At 47.7% G+C, this 19,203-nt stretch overlaps 1 protein-coding gene across 3 annotated transcripts in view; it reads right to left on the bottom strand.

Annotated features, from left to right (window-relative positions):
- Positions 1–18,787, bottom strand: part of EGFL6 (EGF like domain multiple 6) — a 475,748-nt gene extending 456,961 nt beyond the window's left edge. For 2 of the 3 annotated variants that reach the window (XM_063953516.1, XM_063953515.1), the window contains exon 1: positions 18,386–18,787. In XM_063953516.1, coding sequence (XP_063809586.1) covers positions 18,386–18,492 — 107 coding nt within the window. In that variant the 5' untranslated portion in view covers positions 18,493–18,787. The remainder of the gene's footprint in view (positions 1–18,385) is intronic. The other variant, XM_063953514.1, reaches the window with a different exon arrangement.
- Between the last annotated feature and the right edge of the window lie 416 nt (positions 18,788–19,203).

Here is a 19,203-nt window from a genome sequence, read left to right as displayed (position 1 = left end):
TAAGCAACTCCTTCCTCGTGTAGTATAGTCTGTGTGGCAGAGCTTGTGAGAGTCAGGATCAGGACCCGACCGAGCGAAGGTGAGAGTGGCCTCTGGAGGACAGGGGATGGGCGGCCACCGCACTGCCTGCATGGCTCTGTGGCTGTTCTCACTGACAGGGGAGAGTGCCGGGTCTTCAGGAAGCAGGTCCTGGGAGGATAGCTGCTGGCAGTCTGTGACAGGAAAAAGTTGTATCCTGCCAACGCTGTCAATCGCCTCCTGTGGGCCTATTTTCAATGGGGGGCCTGAAGCTGCAACTCTACCCGCCCCATTGTTAATCCGGCCCTGGGCATTACCCAGGTCATCGTGACCCGGGTTGGACTGTTCACAGTTCCCAATAATGGTTAACATAGAACATCTGTGGTTCTACTATTTGGTAGGTAGAAGTTTGGCATAAACATTGTTGACTTACTGAGTTCAGTCTTCATTGGTTGCTGATTGCCCAAACTACAAAACAATCCCCGGGCAAATTGAAAAGATAATTTTAAGTGCATGGCAGATTTTTTTTTTTTTTTTACTTGATATTTTTACAAGAATTTTAACAGATTAAATATTACATATTTATAAATTTGTATAATATAATAAACACGTTTGACTTTTTACACTACGCCTTAAATACTGATGGAATAAGAGTCATTTTATATTGAATATCTATTTTGGCTTATTTTGATATGTAAACAAACATAAATCTAAACATTATCATTATTAGTAAGATCACATACATCGCTTATTACACCATTTGCTATGGATGTGTCACATGTCACATACTCTTCTGGTTTCACAATATGCTGATTAGTTGCAGACTGTCTAACTTTGAGGCACTGTCCCAGGCTTTAAAAGAATGGGTCCTGGAATTGTCTGTCCCTGGAAATGTGCATATTTGTTACTACTGATCAACTGTACAATGAGATTCACCTTGGCTGCCTGTTATTCTCTGGGCATTATAAGTTAATTCTTATTTGAAATAAGGCCCTCATTCTGAGTTGATCGCTCGCTAGCTACTTTTAGCAGCCGTGCAAACGCATAGTCGCCACCCACGGGGGAGTGTATTTTGTGCAGTCTCTGAGTAGGTCTGGACTTACTCAGCCCTTGCGATCACTTCATTCTTTTTGGTGCCAGAATTGACGTCAGACACCCGCCCTGCAAACACATGGACACGCCAGCATTTTTCCAAACACTCCCAGAAAACGGTCAGTTGCCACCCACAAACGCCTTCTTCCTGTCAATCTCCTTGCGATCAGCTGTGCGAATGGATTCTTCGTTAAATCCATCGCTCAGCAACGATCCGCTTTGTACCTGTACGACGCGCATGCGCATTGCAGTGCATACGCATGTGCAGTAGAGACCTGATTGCTGCGCTGCGAAAAACGGCAGCGAGCGATCAACTCGGAATGACCCCCTAAGTACGTAAAGCTAAAAGAATAGGATTTTAATTACCAGCTGGTAAATCCTTTTCTCATAGTCCGTGAGGGATATTGGGGGAATCCAGTACGATGGTGTAAAGGTGGGGTCCAAAGGAGCCGGTGCACTTTAAAATTCTTCAACTGGGTGTGCTAGCTCCTCCCCTCTATGCCACCTCCCAAAAGCAGTTATAAGTAAAATAGTGCTAGAAGGAGAAAGGACATACTTGAGAGAAGGAACATAACAACAATGAGTGGTGAGATTTACACACCAGCACTCCACTAACTTAAAACAACCATCAATGGCTGGTAACAAGACAGCAACAGCTGAACAAGTAACCATAGAAGAGATAACCTGCAGAAAAGTCAACGCACTGAGGCGGGCGCCCAATATCCCTTATGAACTATGAGAGAGGATTTACCGGTAGGTAATTAAAATCTTATTTTCTCTACCATCCATAAGGGATATTGGGGGAATCTAGTACAATGGGGACATCCCAAAGCTTCCAGAACAGGCGGGAATGTGTGGAGACGTCTGCAGCACCACCTGCCCAAACTGTGAATCCTCCTTGGCCAGGGTATCAAACCTATAGAACTTCAAAGTGTTCTTCCCGACCAGGTAGCAGCTCGGCATAGTTGCAAGGCTGAGACTGCAGGGGCAGCCATCCAGGAAGACCCCACCGATCTTGTAGAGTGGGCCTTCAGAGACTGTGGAACAGGTCAGGCTGCCGACACATAGGCCTGTTGGATAGTAAGCCTAAGCCAACGAGCAATAGACTGCTTAGAAGCAGGGCAATCCGTCTTCCTGATCCGAGCCGCTCTCTTGACATAGATTCTCAAGGCTCGCACAGCATCCAATGCCGCCGGAGGAGCAGAAGTGCCAGAACTTGACGTAACCACAATAGGCTCATTCAAGTGGAATGCAGAGACAACCTTCGGCAGGAACTGCTGCCTAGTCCTGAGCTCCACGCTGTCCTCATAAAAGACCAAGTAGGGGCTTTTACACGATAAGGTCCCCAATTCTGAGACACGCCTAGCAGAAGCCAGGGCCAATAACATCAGTGTCTTCCACGTGATTTACTTGTCTTCTACCGTCGTCAGAGGTTCAAATCAGGAGGACTGTAGAAATTCCAACACTACATTTAAGTCCCAGGGTGCCGTGGGCGGCACAAAAGGAGGTTGAATGTGAAGCACCACCTGCAAGGAGGTCTGAACTTCTGACAATACTGCCAATTTCTTCTGGAAGAAAATGGAGAGAGCTGAAATCTGGACCTTAATGGAACACAGACGTAAGCCCTTATCGACACCAGCCTGCAGGAAATGGAGGAACTATCTCAAGTGAAACTCTGCAGGCGGATACGTGCGGTCCTCGCACCAGGAGACATATCTCCTCCAGATATGATGATAGTGTTTTGACGTCACAGGTTTCCTGGCCTGCACCATGGTATCAATAACCTTTTTGGAAAGGCCCTTGTAAGCTAGGATGTTCCGCTCAACCTCCATGCTGTCAAACGAAGCCGCCGTAAGTCTGGATAGACAAATGGTCCTTGTTGAAGATCTCTCAGTGGCAGAGGCCAAGGGTCTTCGACGGACATGTCCAGAAGATCCGCGTACCAAGTCCTCCGAGGCCAATCCGGGGCAATCAGAATTGCCTGGACTACTTGATTCCTGATGCACTTGAGTACCTTTGGGATCAATGGAATCGGAGGCAACAGGTAGACCAGCCGGTAAGGCCAAGGCGACGTCAGTGCATCTACTGCCCTTGCCTGAGAGTCCCTGGTTTGTGAGCAATACCAACGAAGCTTCTTGTTGAGTCAAGAAGCCATCATGTCTATTTGTGGGCAGCCCCACCGGTCGATGATCTGCTGAAACACATAATGGTGAAGCCCCCACTCTCCTGGGTGGAGATTGTGACGACTCAGGAAGTCTGCTTCCCAGTTGTCTACTCCCGGAATGAAGATTGCAGACATTGCTCTTGCATTTCTTTCTGCCCAGAGGAGTATCTATAACACCTCTCGCATGCAGGCCCTGCTTTTTGTCCCTCCTTGTCGATTGATGTACTCCACTGCTGTGGCATTGTCCGACTGTAGCTGGATCACGTGATCCCTGAGCACAGGAAAGGCCTGAAGCAGAGCACTGTAGATTGCCCGAAGTTCCAGAATGTTGATCGAAAGGAGGGCTTTGTGGGCTGACCACCTGCCATGGAACTGAGCCCCATCATAAGGAGGATAGAAAGATGGCGATACCCTGTGCGGTGAAAATGTGGCGGTCGGGTGTTTGTACATACAAAAATGCGATAAAAACCCAAAATACGGGGTTTTATTGCATTTTCCCTTTAGTACATCCCGCCCTCTGTGAGGAGAAAAACGACTGCTTTACTGCATCGTCTTCTGCTGGGAGATTTAACACATCCCTGATAGCAATTATGAGGGGCTCAAGCCCTTGTGCAGGAGATGAATCCTCAATAATAGTGTCCAGTTCCTCCCCCTCCTTCTGTCCCTCTTCATCAGTTACTGAGAGTAAGCAGGCAGCCCACGTGTATGTGGCCCTGAGCTAGGGAGAAGGGTCTGTCCTCTGCCTCCAGCAGCCAGGTCTGCTGCACCCTGCTGCAGTCGCTGTGTCTTATGACTATTTGCAGAGGGCTGAAACAACATGTCCGCCATCCAGGGAGTTTAATTAGGATGGCTGCTGCACCTCCCAGCCTCCACACAAGCCAGAGAGGACTTGCTACATTGTACATGAGAAGGGAAGGGGGAAAATCTGCATGTGCATAAATGGTGTTTACCATATTCACAGGAGACAAACTCTCACACACAATACACAGACACTGTACAAGCAAGCCTGCCCTTGATTGGTATGTGAGTAGGAGACCCAGAGAAAATGACCAGCACACCAAGCCTAGCAGGCTCAGGGAGACTGCAGGCTGTAACTTTATACTGTGACTCAGTGGAACACCGGTGTTTTGTCCTTATGAGGACTCTAATTACAAGTATAATAGCTGCTCTACCCCTTTCTAACACCCCTATATGTATCTGGAGTGTTGGAGGAGCTGTGTGCCTGCGGCTGCTGGAAGCAGAGGAAGGCGCCAAGAAGCCGATGGTCCCGCTCTGAGGTAGCTCCGCTATACGCTTATTTATACTGGCAAATGTCTCCTTTTGGTGTAAAAATAGGATTTTAATTACGTACCAGTAAATCATTTTCTCGTAGTCCGTAGAGGATGCTGGGGTTCCATTTAGTACCATGGGGGTATAGACGGGTCCCTTGGGAGCCATGGGCACTTTAAGAGTTTAATAGTGTGGGCTGGCTCCTCCCTCTATGCCCCTCCTACCAGACTCAGTCTAGAAACTGTGCCCGAGGAGACGGACATACTTCGAGAGAAGGAAATACACAGGTAGTGGTGAGAATCACACCAGCTCACACCGAATTGAAAAACCATGCTGACCAGCATGTAACATGGAGAAACCATGCCAACCAGCATGCAACATGAAGAAATCATGCTAACCTGCATGAAACATGAAGAAACCATGCCAACCAGCATGCAACATGAAGAAACCATGTTAACCAGCATGAAACATGAAGGAACCATGTTAACCAGCATGCAACTAACCAGCAGGAACTAGAAGAAACCCTGCATACCATGCATGAAAGAGGAACAGCAACAGCTGAACCAATACTTAACCAAGTAGCAATGCAGGAAACAAAGCACTGGGCGGGCGCCCAGCATCCTCTACGGACTACGAAAAAAGGATTTACCGGTAGGTAATTAAAATCCTATTTTCTCTTACGTCCTAGAGGATGCTGGGGTTCCATTTAGTACCATGGCGATGTACCAAAGCTCCCAGTACGGGAGGGAGAGTGCTGAGGCACCTGCAGAAAAGATTAACCAGACTTTAGGTCCTCAGAGGCCAAAGTATCGAACTTGTAGAACTTAGCAAACGTGTTCGACCCTGACCAAGTAGCTGCTCGGCAAAGCTGTAAAGCCGAGATACCCCGAGCAGCCGCCCAGGAAGAACCCACTTTACAAGTAGAGTGGGCCTTAACAGATTATGGACACGGCAAGCCTGCCATAGAATAAGCATGCTGGATAAAAAACCTGATCCAGCGAGAATTGTCTGCTTAGAAGCAGGACACCCAACTTTGTTGGAATCATAAAGGACAAACAGAGCGTCCGACTTTCTGTGACGAGAAGTTCTTTTCACATATATTTTCAAAGCCCTCACAACATCCAAGGACTTTGAGTAATCTAGGTGTCAGTAGCTACTGGCACCACAATAGGTCGGTTGATATGAAAATCCGACACAGCCTTTGAAAGAAATCACTGACACATTCTGAGCTCAGCTCTATCCTCATGGAAAATCAAGTAAGGGCTCTTGTGTGATAACGCCCCTGTGACAACCTTCCATGAAAGAAACTTTACGTTCACCGCCTGCAAAGGTTCGAACCAATCCGATTTCAGGGACTGCAACACCACATTAAGATCCCAAGGTGCTGTAGGAGGCACAAAGGGTGGTTGGATGTGCAGAACCCCATTCAAGAAAGTCTGAACCTCAAGGAGAGCAGCTAATTGTTTCTGGAAGAAAATGGACAAGGCCAAAATCTGGACTTTTATGGAGCCCACGCGTAGGTCCACATCCACACATGTCTGCAAAAAGAGGAAAAACCGTCCTAGATGAAACTCCACCGTAGGAAACCTCTTGGATTCACACCAAGACACACACTATTTCCAAATCCGATGGTAATGTTTTGATGTAACTCCCTTTCTAGCCTGTAGCAGAGTAGGAATGACCTTTTTCGGAATGCCCTTCCGAGCTAATATGAAGCGTCCAACCTCCATGCCGTCAATTATAGCCGCGGGAAGTCTTAATAGGTGAACAGCCTCTGTTGTAGAAGGCCCTCGCGAAGAGGAAGAGGCCTCGGATCCTCCAGCAGTAAGTCCAGAAGATCCGTGTACCAAGCCCTTCTTGGAAAGTTGGGAACAGTAAGGAACGCCTGAACTCTTGTTTTATGAGTTTGAGAATCCTTGGGATGAGTGGAAGTGGAGGGAACACATACACTGACTGGAACACCCTCGAAGTTACCTGGGCGTCCACCGTCACTGCATGTGGGGCTCTCGACCTGGAACAGTACCTCCAAAGCTTCTTGCCTATCTGAGCCACACCCCATCGGCTTGTAACCTCTATGAATACCTCTGGATGGAGGCCCCATTCTCCTGGAAGAAGATCATGTCTGCTAAGGAAGTCCGCTTCCCAGTTGTTCACTCCCGGAATGAAGATTGCTGACAGCGCCACCACGTGATTTTCTGCCAAGAGGAGGATTCTTATCACCTCTGACATTACAGCTCTGCTCTTCGTTCCACCCTGTCGGTACAGAACTTGAATGGCCTGATCTTGAAGTAGATGTGCCACTCGTAGAAGGCCGTTGAACCCGCCCCTTATCTGCAGAATGTTTATCGGAAGGATGGATTCCAGACTTGACCACTTTCCTTAAAAGTTTTCCCCTTGGGTGACAGCTCCCCAACCTCTGTCGAGAAGGTGAGAAGTTTGCAGCCACAAGAGGAATGAAATTCTGGCTTTCAGGCAACAGGTGTATTTGTAGGTGCATGTGAAGATGAGATCCCTACCATTTGACCAGGAGATCCAGTTGGAAAGACCCTGCTAGGAACCTTCCGTACTGTCGATCCTCGTAAAAGGCAACCATCTTCCCCATAAGGGGAATGCACTGATGAACCGATACCCGGGCTGGCTTCAGGACATCCGGACCATGGATTGGTTCCAAATGTGAAATTGGAAGCTTCAGGATCCACCCAAGATCCCGGGACAGTTGATTTGATAGAGCAACACTCTGTAACAACATCCCCCTGGAGGATGTTAAGGTCATCCAGATATGGAATTATGTCCACTCCTGGACTGTGGAGTAGGAGTAGAATCGCTGCCATGGCCTTGATGAACACCCCCGGTGTCGCGCAGAAGCCAAGTGCAGTGTTTGGAACTGGAAGTGACATAGTTGTAGTGCAACCTTAGGTAAGTCTAGAGAGGCGGCCAGATTGGAATGTGAAGGGACGCACTCCTGATATCCCGGGATACCAGGAATTCCCCTATATCTCGACCAGAGATCACCGCTCTGACTCCCTCCTGAATTGAACACCCACTAGTGGGGGTCCAATGACCTTATGTTTGAATAGTAACCCCTGTTACGTAAATGAGGTGGAACCAGAATAATGACATGTGTTTGACAAATGTTAGGATAGCTTCCAGCAGTATTGTACTTTCAGCCTGAGAAGCTAGTATACCTGATGTGAAGAATCTGTGAGGCGGGAGTACTAGACACTCCAGTCTGTACCCCTGGGCAGTCTAACTTTTCCCAGGGGACTAGGCAGGATATCGCCTAGATGTTTTACTGAAATCTTTTTAGTCTCTCTCCCACCTGCTTGTTAGGAGAATGCCGAACTTGAAATCCGTTCCTAGGAACCTGGCAGTGCAGGTTTTCTGGAACTTCCCCCACGTCATAAAAAGGAAGTGGAGGAACCCTTGGAAGGGATTGCAGTATAGGTGTAGTAGTATCTAATTTCCTAGTCTGTGCAGTTGCGGAAGGAATATATGGCAACTTACCCGCAGTTGGCTCGGATATTCACGTATCCTGAGCATCCCAACAGGGCCTCACCCGTGAAGGGCTGACTTACCATACCGTTCTAGGATTCTGTATCTGCAGTCCATTGGTGTAGCTACCGTCCCCTGCATGTCAAAACTGCCAGAGCAGTGGCCCTGCGTTGTGCAGGCCAATCTTCTTCATGGCGTCCCGCCATGAAGCCTGTAGAATCCTGTATGTGACATAGAAACAAGTACATGTCACTCCTACACATAGAATCTAAATCAACAAGTAAAGAGCCTGACCACTTTACAATATCTCCAGAGATCTACGCAATAGTAGGTCTACGAGTCACACCTGCAGCAGTGTATAGTATTAGAGATTAGTCTCAATCTGTGATCAGCCTGTATGGAGGTTGTACCAGGTACCGGTAACACAACCTTTGACAATTTAGACACTCTTTAGGGATGTGAATAATAACTCAGGGTGTACCCAGGTTTTGCCAAAAAGGAGTGTAATGCCCTAAACAGTGGGAAGACATTTATTACATATATATAAAAATAATGTTCCTCATCCCTAATAGCCTCAAACACATGTTGCCCCCCTCATATGTCATGCATATGTGTACGCTTGTTAGGGAATGTAAATGGGGCGAGAGTCACAGCTGTGGGATTTTAATCCCCAGACTACTCCAAAACTGCGTCTTCTTCCCAAAATGGGTTATATTTAAGAAATATAAATCAAAGTACACCTTATGGAGGCCACTCCAGGGGGACTGCCACCGAAGCCTGAGAATTTGTACAGTTTTGAGCATGGTATAGACTCCCCAGGAGAAGATATACATACTGCAGTACAGGACAAAGGCCCTCATTCCGAGTTGTTCGCTCGCTAGCTGCTTTTAGCAGCATTGCAAACGCTAGGCCGCCGCCCTCTGGGAGTGTATGTTAGCTTAGCAGAATAGCGAACGAAAGAATAGCAGAACTGCTACTAAATATTTTCTTGTAGTTTCTGAGTAGCTCCAGACCTACTCCTAGAATGCGATCAGTTCGGTCCGTTTAGTTCCTGGTTTGACGTTACAAACACGCCCTGCGTTCGGCCAGCCCCTCCCCTGTTTCCCCAGCCACTCCTGCGTTTTTGCTTGGCACACCTGAGTTTTTTAGCACACTCCCTGAAAACGGTCAGTTACCGCCCAGAAACACCTACTTCCGGTCAATCACACTACGATCCCCCCCAGCGATGAAAAAATGTCGGTCTGCCTTGTGTAAATCTACTAAGTTTTGTGTGAAAGTACTTAGCGCATGCGCGATGCGTACCATGCGCATGCGCATTTTCCACATAATCGCTCCGTTGCAAAAATCGGCAATGAGCGAACAACTCGGAATGACCACCAAAGTCCCTTAAATATAGTAAATCGGTTTACACATACACACAGGAAAATGTCAGCACAGTTTCCCCCCAGAATACCGTCAGAGAGTCACAGAGTATAAGGAGCCAGCCACACAGCGCCCCAGTAGGCAGTTATTATGATAAATACCTGGCACTGACTGAATAACCTCAATATATTACACAGTGAAATATAACACTCTCCCCCCTTAATACACCCTGGTACTGCAGAGGATATCTGGAGTGAAGAGGAGGGCTGTGCTCTCTGTCAACGTCTCTGTAATGTGATCTGCAGGGAGAAAATGGCACTGGTGAGTGCTGGTTCCGCTCTGAGAAAGAAGCCCCGCCTCCTGTAATGGCACGTCTTCCCGCTGCTGAGATTATACTGGCCTGAGGTAAATGTGGTTGCTAACAGTGGGATTAGCCTCTGTATACCAGTGTAGGGTATGTGCGCCGCTCAGGGCGCCCCTCACAGCCGCACATTGTACCGCTGTGCCCTTCGGAGCGCAGCTTCACAGGGCTGCGCTCCAACCCTTATGCCGCCATTCTTGCCGGCAACCCGCTTACCGGGGCGCCGGCGTCATACTCACCACTCCAACTTCTGGCTCTGTTAGGGGGTGGCGGCCGTGCTGCGGAAGTGAGCGGTCGCCTCGTGGGCTTGCGATCATCACCCTCAGGAGCTCAGTGTCCTGTAAGTGGAGATAGGAGCCATTAACCTCTAGGGTTGGATTTTACTCCCCCCTAAGTCCCACGAAGCAGGGAGGATGTTGCCAGCAGCCAGGGCCGGTTCTGTTTCTTCCAGCGCCCCGGGCGGGCAAAGGGGGCGTGGCTTTGTACAGGGGGCGTGGTCATTTACGCCCCCTGTACAGTAGTGAAATGATGTGCGGTGCGCGATGACGTCATCGCGCACCGCACAGCAAAGGTCCTCTCCACGAAGGGAAACTAGACGCTCGCGTCTAGTTTCCCTTCGTGAAGAGGACCTTTGCTGTGCGGTGCGCGATGACGTCATCGCGCACCTCACAGTAAAGGTCCTCTCCATGAAGGGAAACTAGACGCTACGCGTCTAGTTCCCTTCACAGCGGGGGGCAGCGGGGGACAGCGGCAGCGGGACAGAGCGACCAACGGGGGGCACAGCAGCAGCGGATCTTGCCATGGTGCGGCGCCCTCCGGATGGCGCTGGCGCCCTCCGGAAGGCGGCGCCCCGGGCAAAAGTCCTGCTTGCCCGTGGCAAGATCCGCTACTGCCAGCAGCCTCCCTGTACCTAACTTTTTTAAAAACAATAAAACTAGAGAAACTCCTAGGAGCTCTCCTAGCTGTGACCGGCTCCACCGGGCACTTTTTCTAAACTGAGTCTGGTAGGAGGGGCATAGAGGGAGGAGCCAGCCCACACTATTAAACTCTTAAAGTGCCCATGGCTCCCAAGGGACCCGTCTATACCCCATGGTACTAAATGGAACCCCAGCATCCTCTACGACGTAAGAGAATCTGTATTATACTCAAATATGATATAGTACTATATTGTGTGACATATGCATAGATGTATCAATTCCACAGAAACATGCCCCAGGAAATTATTTTAAAATACTGGAAACTGTGAGTTTGGTCAGAGTGATATCGCACCACCTGTTCTAAGGTGTAAAACTGATTCACTTTATTGCATATAATGTTTGCTATTAATTATATTCATAGGCTTATATGAGCAACATCAGGTCTATCTACTTCAGGGGCGGATCCAGAATAAAATGACAGGGAGGGGCATTGGGGGTCTTTGGTGCGCACGCGCTTCTGGTGAAGTGGGCTCATAACCAGGGGCATGGCCCTCACAGAAAATGCCATACCCATGAGCCATGCCCATGGTTTTAATCACGCTGGAGTCCCTGGCAGAAAAGAAACCACACGGTCCCCCAAAGTTTAAAATAAAACAAACACATTGTACCCCACAGAAAAAATAAAACATTAATCGGGTGAGAGAGCCTGCTGGGGGCAGATGTGATGGGTAACAGGATGATAGGGTCTGCAGGGACAGGTGTGGTGGGTGAGAGAGTCTGCAGGGACAGGTGCGGTGGGTGACAGGGTGAGCCTATGTGGGGCATATGTGGTTGGTGACAGGGTGAGCGTATGTGGGGCATATGTGGTGGGTGACAGGGTGAGTCTATGTGCGGCAAATGTAAACAGTGACAGGGTGAGAGAGTCTGCAGGAACAGGTGTGGTGGGTGACAGGGTGAGAAAGTCTGCAGGGACAGGTGCGGTGATTAACAGAATGAGAGTCTACAGGGCCAGGTGCGGTGGGTGACAGGGTGAGTCTGCAGGGACAGGTGCGGTGATTAACAGGATGAGAGTCTACAGGGCCAGGTGTGGTGGGTGACAGGGTGAGAGAGTCTGCGGGACAGATGTGGTAGGTGACAGGGCGGAGCTAGCACTGAGTGGCCGGGGATTCGGGGAGCTTACTTTCTGCCTGCCGCCTCCAGCAGCTGAGCCAGACATGTACGTGGCCATGCTGCTGCGCCGGCGGCTCGGGGTCAGCAAAATTGTAATGGCCCGGGGAGCAGAAGACAGGGCAGCCTGCTCCTGGCCTGCCCGCAGCACAGCCCGACACTGCATGCAGATCGCGCAAAGCTGAAGGCGGAGCTGACACGACTCAGCTGCATGGGGGATGGCCACGAGCAGCAGCCTCATCCTGGTGGCGTATCGTGCAGCTAAAATAAAAGTTTAAAAAAAAATTACTCTAAACGACAGAGGGGGCACGTGCCTGGGTGCCCTCCACCTGAATCCGACCCTGATCTACTCTAACTGCTTATACGTATGCATCCACCAACAGTGTATTGTAATGCAGGGTAAACACAATTTAAGCAAACATCAAAACTTGCTATGAGAAACGTCTGTCTGGACAGCAGGATAGGACAAAATTAGAACAATTTCCATCCAGGGACTGCCCAGTAGCTGGTAACTATAGAAACAGTGTTATTTATACAAATCAATAGGGAACTGTTTTAAGGGGGTAATTCAGATCTGATCGTAGATGTGCTAAATTTACTCTGACATGCGGGGGGACGCCCAGCACATGGCTAGTTCGCCCCACATGTCAGGCCCCCTCCCCCCCTCGCACAGGTGCAAAATGGTAGTGATGCTTTTGCACCTGGCACGTAGCTCCTAGCCAGCGCAGCCCCTGCTTGCTGGCAGGCCGCTATCTGCCACGTCGTGGGTCGCAGCGGCTGCGTGTGATGTCACGCAGCCGCCGCGGCCCACCCCCCCCCAATGGTCCAGACACACTTGCGTTGTCCGGACCGCGCCCATCCAACGGTGTTAGCACGCACCCTCCCGCCCCGCAACCACCTCTGCCTGTCAATCAGGCAGAGGCAATTGCAGCCATGAGATGCTGATAGCATCTCACTGAGCTCCCGGGGTGCGCATGCGCAGTGCGGCCACTGGTTGTGCGCACTCCAACAAGGGCTTCAGACTGCGATCGCTGCCGCTGCAACTATCCAGTCTGAATTAGCCCCTTAGTCTACTTAAACTGTGGTGAACGCTGTGCAAAATAATACAACAGCTCGTATGAACATATTTTTGTACCTAATAATGGTGGTCATTCCGAGTTGTTCGTTCGTTATTTTTTTTCGCAACGGAGCGATTAGTCGCTAATGCGCATGCGCAATGTCCGCAGTGCGACTGCGCCAAGTAAATTTGCTATGCAGTTAGGTTTTTTACTCACGGCATTACGAGGTTTTTTCTTCGTTCTGGTGATCGTAATGTGATTGACAGGAAGTGGGTGTTTCTGGGCGGAAACTGGCCGTTTTATGGGAGTGTGTGAAAAAACGCTACAGTTTCTGGGAAAAACGCGGGAGTGGCTGGTGAAACGGAGGAGTGTCTGGGCGAACACTGGGTGTGTTTGTGACGTCAAACCAGGAACGAAACTGACTGAACTGATCGCAGATGCCGAGTAAGTCTCGAGCTACTCAGAAACTGCTAAGAAGTGTCTATTCGCAATTCTGCTAATCTTTCGTTCGCAATTTTACTATGCTAAGATTCACTCCCAGTAGGCGGCGGCTTAGCGTGTGCAATGCTGCTAAAAGCAGCTTGCGAGCGAACAACTCGGAATGAGGGCCAATAATATTTATCATTAAATATTTGCAGCATATTCCATGAAAAACACTAATCTTCCTGGCATATCCGCAAATATTTAGCATCACCACAATGTATGATGAAGGTCATGCATCAGATATCTACAATATTTACTGGGGTCCTTTCATTTCCGACAGCAGCTGCAACCTGCATTGGACTGGCTGACCAGGGAACCAGTTTCAGTCCATTCATGCTGGGACAATGCTTAGAAGCACCCGGCTCTTTATATTCGCTACCTGCATCATGGGTGATTGCAGGTGCAAGTGCAGAGAACTGGGTGCCTCTAAACATTGTCCCGGCATCATACCTCCCAACATGACCCTCTCCAGGACGGACAAGATGCTCTGCTCCTGGACTTTTCTCTTAATGTATGATTACCGGCACCTGTTTTGGAAAGGTTATGGATAAGAAAGGTGTTTCTCATACATTAAGAGGGAAATCCAGGAGTAGAGCATTCTATCCTTCCTGGAGAGAGTCATGCTGGGAGGTATGCGGCATAAATTGACCAGAAGCAGTTCCACGGTCAGCCGGTCCAATGTTGGATGCAACCACCATGGGTTTCTATGCGGGGATGTGATGCCGTCAGATTTACCAAGCTAAGAAATGCCTCCCCGCAGCTAACGCCTCCGGAACATCCCCAGCAATGGCCGCTGCACATGCATGGTGAGCAGACTGCGCATCCACAGTAGTCCAGGCACAAGAGTGAAGAGACTGCTGAAGCAGTCTTTATTTTCCAACACATTGCAGAGACAGACTCCTTTCATAGCCTCTGTTTCTACATGTGCTGCAAAGCAATTCTGTGTGTTAATATTGTATCCAGATTGCATTGCAGGTGTGATTATTGACAGAGCCGGCCATAGGCATAGGCAAACTAGGCAATTGCCTAGGGCATTTGATATGCCTAGGGGCATCAGCAGCTTCTGCTGATTAAAATGATATGCGGCATGCCTATATTCTGTGTGTAGCATTTCATATGCAGATACAGCCACAGTCTCACACAGTATATAGGCATGCTGCATATCATTTTAATCAGCAGAATCTGCTTGTGTATCCTAGCCACATAGCAATGCAAATAAGATGCATTTTCATAAAAAAAAGGTGCCCGGTGTTAGCATTGAGGCAAGATTTATGAGGACACATCTGTATCCAAGCAGAGGCAGAGGTCACAGTGTTAGTGGAAGTGTGAGTGCTGTGTGCATGTGAGTGGGTTGGTTGTGCAGTAGTGTTCGGAATATGTGTAAGGAGCATTATGTGTGTCATGTAAAAATGCATTAATAATGTGCAACATATGTGTAAAGGGGCAGTATGTGTGTCATTATGTGTATAAGGGCATTAATAATGAGCGGCATATGTGTAACAGGGTACTACTGTATGTGTGTCATTATGTGTATAGGGGCACTAATAATGTGCAAATGTGTAGGGGGCACTATGTGTGTCATTATGTGTATAAGGGCATTAATAATGTGCGGCATATGTGTAAGGGACATTATGTGTAAAAGGGCATTAATAAAGGTTGTCATAATGTGTAAGGTGCATTATGTTTATAAGGACATTAATAATGTGTCTCATATGTGTAAGGGGCATTACTGTGTGAAATTGTGAATAAATGCATTACTAATGTGTGGCATTATCTGTATAAGGTGCTCTACTATGTGGCGTTGCGTATAGAAAGGGCACTACTGTGTCGTCTAATGTGAATAAAGAGCAATATGGTGTGGTGTTATGTGAATAAGGAGCAATTCAGTGTGATGTAATATAAATAAGGGGCTCTGTGAGGAGTAACGTTTATAAGGTAAAGTGGTACTACTGTGTGATGTAATGTGAATAAGGGACACTATCGCATGATAAAATGTGAATAAAGTTGCAGTACTATGTGGCATAATTGGAATTGGGGTTACTATTGTGTGGCCATGCCGCTTGCCAGCAAAACACACCCCTTTTTTGGCGGTACAAACACCAAAATAAGGACTGCTATGGGTGAGGGGTGATGGTGCTGGGAAAGAGGTGCAAGGTCAGAGGCGGAACCAGCGGTGGTGCTAGAGGGCACCAGCCAAAATCTTGCCTAGGGCTACATATTGGTTAGGGCCGGCTCTGATTATTGATAAATGGGCCCCAGACTCACAGATGTTTACAAATGCAGGATGGATCATTGACACATCTTACTGCATCCATGGGGTGTCTGGACCCTGGAGGATAGGCTATGTTTCTGTGGCCATTCAAGCACAATAACCGTATTATGTTCATGTACTAAACTAATATACTGTATGTGTTCACAAGTGAAATCACTCTGTGCATTTTAAAAATGTGCCTGAAACAAATGTACCGCAACATCACTTACAGGCATTAAAAACCACTTAACTGGCATGGTCAGATTTCATGCAACTGCGTCGTCCCACCCTGTCCCCCCGTTTTTGACGAGTAGTTCCGTTCTGCAGATGTGCATAATATAATGTTTAAATATTTAAAAAAAATACCTTTACAACTTTATTAAATAAAATTAATTTTAAAAAACAATGTTGTTAACGCTTTTGAAGGGAAAAATCGTGAGTTAAGTGGTTAAAAGTGAGTTAAACAACATGTTACATGTTCAACTTTATTTTCAGTGGGTACTGAGAGTAAAGTACTGTACTTATCCTGCTCCTGAGATGCTGTACCTGCCAGGTCAGCCTGAGTCAACTGCAAACATTAAGGTGGAGATTTATCAAAGCTTGGAGAGAGATAAATTACAAACCAATCACCTCCAGTCATTTTTTAAACACAGCCTGTAATACCCTTTTCAGACCGCACAAATAACCCGGTATCGACCCTGTATATTGCCGGGTCGACGCAGGTCGCTGTGCGGTGTTAAAGGGGCACTCCCGAATTTCCAGGTGGCCTGACCCGGTAATTCAACCCGGGAATAAAGAAGGGTTACAGTATTCCCGGGTTATTACCGGGCCAGGTGCAGTGTGAATAGGTTACCCGGGTCGATGCGACCCGGTACCCGTTCACAGCATAGGGAGAGGTGGCGCGGAGATGATTTCATCTCCCAGCACCACCCACGATGCCGTCGCGGACCCCGCCCCCGATGGCAACCCGACCCAGAAATATGCCAGTTCTCAGGGTCCAATGCCGAGTCGCACCCGGGAAGGACCCGTTTCCAATCCCCGGGTGCGATCCGGCATTTGCGATCTGAAAGCGGTATAAGATGACAATTAGAAGCTGATTAATTGGTATATTATCTCTCATTACTTTATCTCTCACCAGGCTTTGATAAATCTCCTCCTATGGCTGAAACAGAGCGGGACAGACATGCTGTGCATGAAATCGCTCTACGCATGCCCAAAAAGTGGACACAGGCATAAACAGTTTTGCGATTCTAGCACTGCCTGCACCTAAAGAGGTGGAACAGGGGTCAAAAGTGGTGGTCTAAAAGGCTAAGGGGGTAATTCAGACCTGATCGTTCGCTAGCGTTTTTTGCAGCGCTGCGATCAGGTCAGAACTGCGCATGCGTATGGTGGGCGGCGACTATGTGAACGCAGGACTGCAAAATACAGCTAGCGAGCGATCAGGTCTGAATTACCCCCTAAGTACAGCAAAGTGCACATTCGGCTCATGTACAGTAGATCAGTAGAAACACGCATATAGATATACACCACAGGAGTTAGATTCTTCTGTACATGCTGATAATGGTGCTGACTTGTCAGTAATATGGCTGATGTGGAGACGCACACATCTTGAGATGTTTTTGTTTACCCATTCATAATTAATATTAAGAAAGGGATGACAAGATTTCCTTCTCTTTTGTAGACTGATAAGTCATATTGGATTTCCTTGGTTAATCTTATTTTTTCACTATGCACTAATAACTTTTTTCTTCACGGTTATTATGAATTGACTCTGATTTAATGAAGATAAGGTATATAATTATCAATTGCCCATTGCTGGCAAGAACGGTAACTGATATTTCAATACACAGGCACCTTGGTTCTTTATAACATATATGGTCTATATTACAAGGAGAGTGCTGTAACAGTAGTTGGCTCTGCAGCTCTATCTCCAGGGCAAGATTACAAGTGACATGTGAGAAATACATCAATTCACACTCCAGAGGAATTCCTGGAACACACTGCTGTTGGCTTACCCAATATGAAAACATCTGGTACAAATTATTATTTGGTTACTTCACCAGTCCTGCACCTGCTTTCTCCCACTGAAAATAATGGGAGTGTGACTTACTGTATAACAAAACCTACAGCAATTATTGTGGTGAAATTCCAGAGACATTTCACCAATTAACTCTCACCCCCAGCAAATACACACACTGAGCACTCACTCATTTACCCAGCTGTTCATTTCCTGCAGCACTCATACTAATTGTCTGCCACTTAGTTCCATTTAATCCTGGCCTAACACCAGAAAGCATCTTGGCATGAAGCAGACCCATCACACTTATAACACCACTCAGCATGATAAGAGCCAGCTCTGCACAGAGCCCAGGCTGAGGCTGGTCATTCTGTACTCGCAAACCTACAGATGCTATCCTATGCTGCACATCTGCAGACAGCTCACATGCAGGGAAAAGACTGATATTAATGCTGCAGTACATACCAGACTTGTGCACACTATACATGGGATGGAAAGGAATACACATTTTACATAAAAAGAGTGTATTTACTATATAGTGTGTCTATCTATCTATCTATCTATCTATCTATCTATCTATCTATCTATCTATCTATCTATCTATCTATCTATCGCTATCTCATATATCTATCATCTCTCTATCTTAACATCTATCTATATATCTGTGTCTGTCTATCTTTCTAGGACAGTATACTAGAACTGGATCACAGCTTGCACATCGCATGACCACTAACCTTGAAGACTCCGCAAATCTACCTGAAGCAGCGGTGAAGCATACAGCCAATGTTATCCAAAGCAGCAGCACCATGCCTGAGCCCAGTAAACCTCCTGGGAAACTCATTTTGTATGGAGGAGTTACTGGATATATTCTGTCTCCTCTCTGCCGTGGTGCAATCTGCTAGCACTTCACTTCAGCAGTTGTCCTTCTGTAGTGGGCACTTGTGGAATGAATCCCTGGTAATGTTGCTCACTCCATCCCTGTGATGTGCCCCAGCAGCGGTACGAGCAGTGGGGGAGCAGCCTTCCTCTCTGCCTTTGTTGGGTGTTAGCTCTGCCTCTTTCCTGCCTGTAGCAGCTGCACGCAACACTTGGCTGTTCTAAAATTCCAGCCAGTCTGCCCTCAGTCACTGATGACAGCGCAGGAGGTCGGTGGGCTGTGGCAAGGGTTTGGATGGGGAGGAGTGGGTTGCTTGTGTGTTTGTTTTTTTTTAGTTTAACCCCCGTGCTCCTACAGTACCTCCAGTTTAACAGGGAATGGAGTTAACATTGCAGTCATGCATAGATATGTATCACTTGGTATCCGGTGTCTAGGTCGACCACTATAGGTCGACAGTAAGTAGGGCAACATGGTTTCTAGGTCGACGAGACAGGTCGACATGTGTTTTTCACCTTTTTTTTTTATAATTTTTTTATACTTTACGATCCACGTGGACTAAAAGTTGGGAACAGTAACCTTGCCCCAAGCATGGCGAGTGTAGCGAGCCATGTGAGGGTACACGGTTCACTAATTGGGGTTCCCGGTCACTGTATGAAGAAAATGACACAAAAACCC

This window comes from Pseudophryne corroboree, chromosome 2, assembly GCF_028390025.1.
Source record: "Pseudophryne corroboree isolate aPseCor3 chromosome 2, aPseCor3.hap2, whole genome shotgun sequence".
NCBI classification, from domain to species: Eukaryota; Metazoa; Chordata; class Amphibia; order Anura; family Myobatrachidae; genus Pseudophryne; species Pseudophryne corroboree.
Note: the sequence above shows the minus strand (reverse complement) of the source record. Positions and strands in the feature narration are given on the sequence as shown.